We start from the raw sequence: 2098 nt of genomic DNA on the forward strand, positions 1-2098 counted from the left end.
GCGGAGGGTGCCGGCCGCCGCCGCCGCCACGCCGCGGGCCATCCGCTCGAGCTCGCCGCGGACGGTGACGTCGCAGATGGAGACGTTGAAGAGCGGCGAGACAGTGGGCGTGCCGGACGCGGCTACGCCGAGGCAGTCTGGGCCGGCGAGGCCGCGGCGCGGCGAGGTCGATGCCGTCACCTTGTCGATAATGCCGTCACCGTTGACGTCTGCGTACACCGCGCCCGGTGCGAGCGGGAGCTGCAGCAGCGTCGCGCCCGAGTCGAGGTGCAGGACCTCGACGCCCTTTTCCAGATGGGCGACGATGACGTTGGGCGAAACAACGTGTTCGGCCTCGTCGTGCGGTGCAATGCCAAAGTCCTCGAGCGAGATGCCGGCGAGATGAACGAGCTCCAGACCCTCGGCGCGGGTTGGCGGGCGGGCAGCGCCCTTGGCAAAGTGGGCGACCGAGAGCGAGGTGTGCTCGCGGAGCGCCCATCGGTGCGGGAGGTGGGCGAGGACGGCGGCACGGTACTCGCGCCAGGGAACTTCGCCGGTGTGTGCCTCACCGTCGACGTGCGGGACGTAGTGCGGCGAGTGGGCATCGTCGTGGAACGAGGCGCCCGAGTGGGCCCACTTGAGCTTCCCGCTGCCGCCCTCGAGCGCAAAGTAGGAAAAGTGGTTGGCGGCGGCGACCGAGGCCGTCGTGTCGTAGTCGTCGTCGGGAATGTTGGACGCCGACTGCCCGTCGCCGTTATCGGACGGGACGCCGTTGCCACTCTCGGCGCTCTCGCTCACGTCTTCGGTATCGGCGTAGCTCTGGGTCCTCAGCGAGGCGTCCATGACCTCCTGCCCGTCGACGCGGCCGCCGACGACGACAGTCCCGCCATCGGCGGCGGTAACAAGGAGCGCTGCGGCACGGTGTGTGAGCCAGTCCGGAACCTCGTCGGCGAGCGAGGTCTCCCACAGCGGCTCGAGCGACGGGCCATCAAAGGCGAGGACGGTCCAGTCTTGGGTAAGGACAACAACGATGCGGGAGCGGGGCGGGCCAGGCAGCGATGCGGTTGTCCGCGGGGTGACAAAGCCGGCGCCCAGCGCGACCGGGCGGCGCGAGACCGAGGTCCGCAGCCGCGAGACTAGCGAGGCCGAGGCGAGCTTGCCGTCGGCGAGCGAGTGGACTTCGACCGAGGGCGGGACCGGGCGGGCGAGGACGATTTCGGCGCGGGCGTCGCCGGCCACGTCGACAACGAGCGGCGGTGGAAGGCGCTCGGATTCGAGCGGGTAGTGGCCATTGGCGTACGCCCGCGACGCGTCGAGCGGAAGGGTGAGCGCGGGCGTGAGGGTGAGGCTCGACGAGGTGTAGGTGGTGTAGGTGGCGGCAAGGAGGGCGAGGGTGATGAGTGCTGCGTCGAGCGCCCGCAGTTGCATGGTAGTGGTGGTGGGGTGGTGGGGTGGGAGGGGTGCTGGGAGGTGGGGTGGGAGGGTGCTGCGAGGTGGGGTGGGAGGTGCAGAGAGGGTTTGTTTGTTTGGGTTGGGAGGCGCGGACAAGGAGGTAGGTCCGGGCCAGGGGGGGTAGACAGTCTCGACTGGGCTACCACTGAGGAGAGCTCCTGGAGGGGTAAAGGGGGGGGAGGGGGGGGGGGAGCGGAGCGGAGGAGGAGAGGTCGGAGGGGGGGGCGATTAGAGGAGGGCGCAGCCGCCCTTCTTCTTGGTCTTGGGCGCCGGCTCAGAGAGGTTGATCTGGCCGACCACGTCGTCGAAGATCTCGTCAATGTTGTAGCGGGTCTTGGCCGAGCACTCCATAAAGGTGCACGACCACTCCTTGGCCTTGGCGTCACCCTGCTCCTTCTCGACGATGCGGTCGTCCTCGAGATCACACTTGTTGCCGACGAGAACCATGGGCACGGTCTCGGCGTCCTTGACGCGGAGGATCTGCTCGTGGATGTCGTTGAGGTCGTTGAAGGTGGCCATGGCGGTGATGGAGTAGACGAGGATGAAGCCCTGTCCGTTCTTCATGTACAGGTCACGCATGGCGGTAAACTGCTCGGTACCGGCCGTGTCGAGAATCTCGAGCAGGCACTGCTGGCCGTCGATCTCGGTCTGCTTGCGGTACGAGTCC

General features: G+C 68.1%; 2 protein-coding genes across 2 annotated transcripts; both read right to left on the reverse strand.

Moving 5' to 3' along the window:
• Positions 1 to 30: 30 nt before the first annotated feature.
• AMSG_08944 (uncharacterized protein) lies at positions 31 to 1407 on the reverse strand (the record flags this gene model as incomplete). The annotated part of the gene is made up of 1 exon (XM_013899018.1): positions 31 to 1407. A coding segment is annotated over one exon (1377 nt), but the record flags the coding sequence as incomplete, so codon positions are not given.
• Positions 1408 to 1659: 252 nt separating this feature from the next.
• On the reverse strand, positions 1660 to 2082 carry AMSG_08945 (Ras-like protein Rap-1b; the record flags this gene model as incomplete). The annotated part of the gene is made up of 1 exon (XM_013899019.1): positions 1660 to 2082. A coding segment is annotated over one exon (423 nt), but the record flags the coding sequence as incomplete, so codon positions are not given.
• Between the last annotated feature and the right edge of the window lie 16 nt (positions 2083 to 2098).

This window comes from Thecamonas trahens, assembly GCF_000142905.1.
Source record: "Thecamonas trahens ATCC 50062 unplaced genomic scaffold supercont1.49, whole genome shotgun sequence".
In the NCBI taxonomy this organism is placed as follows: Eukaryota; order Apusomonadida; family Apusomonadidae; genus Thecamonas; species Thecamonas trahens.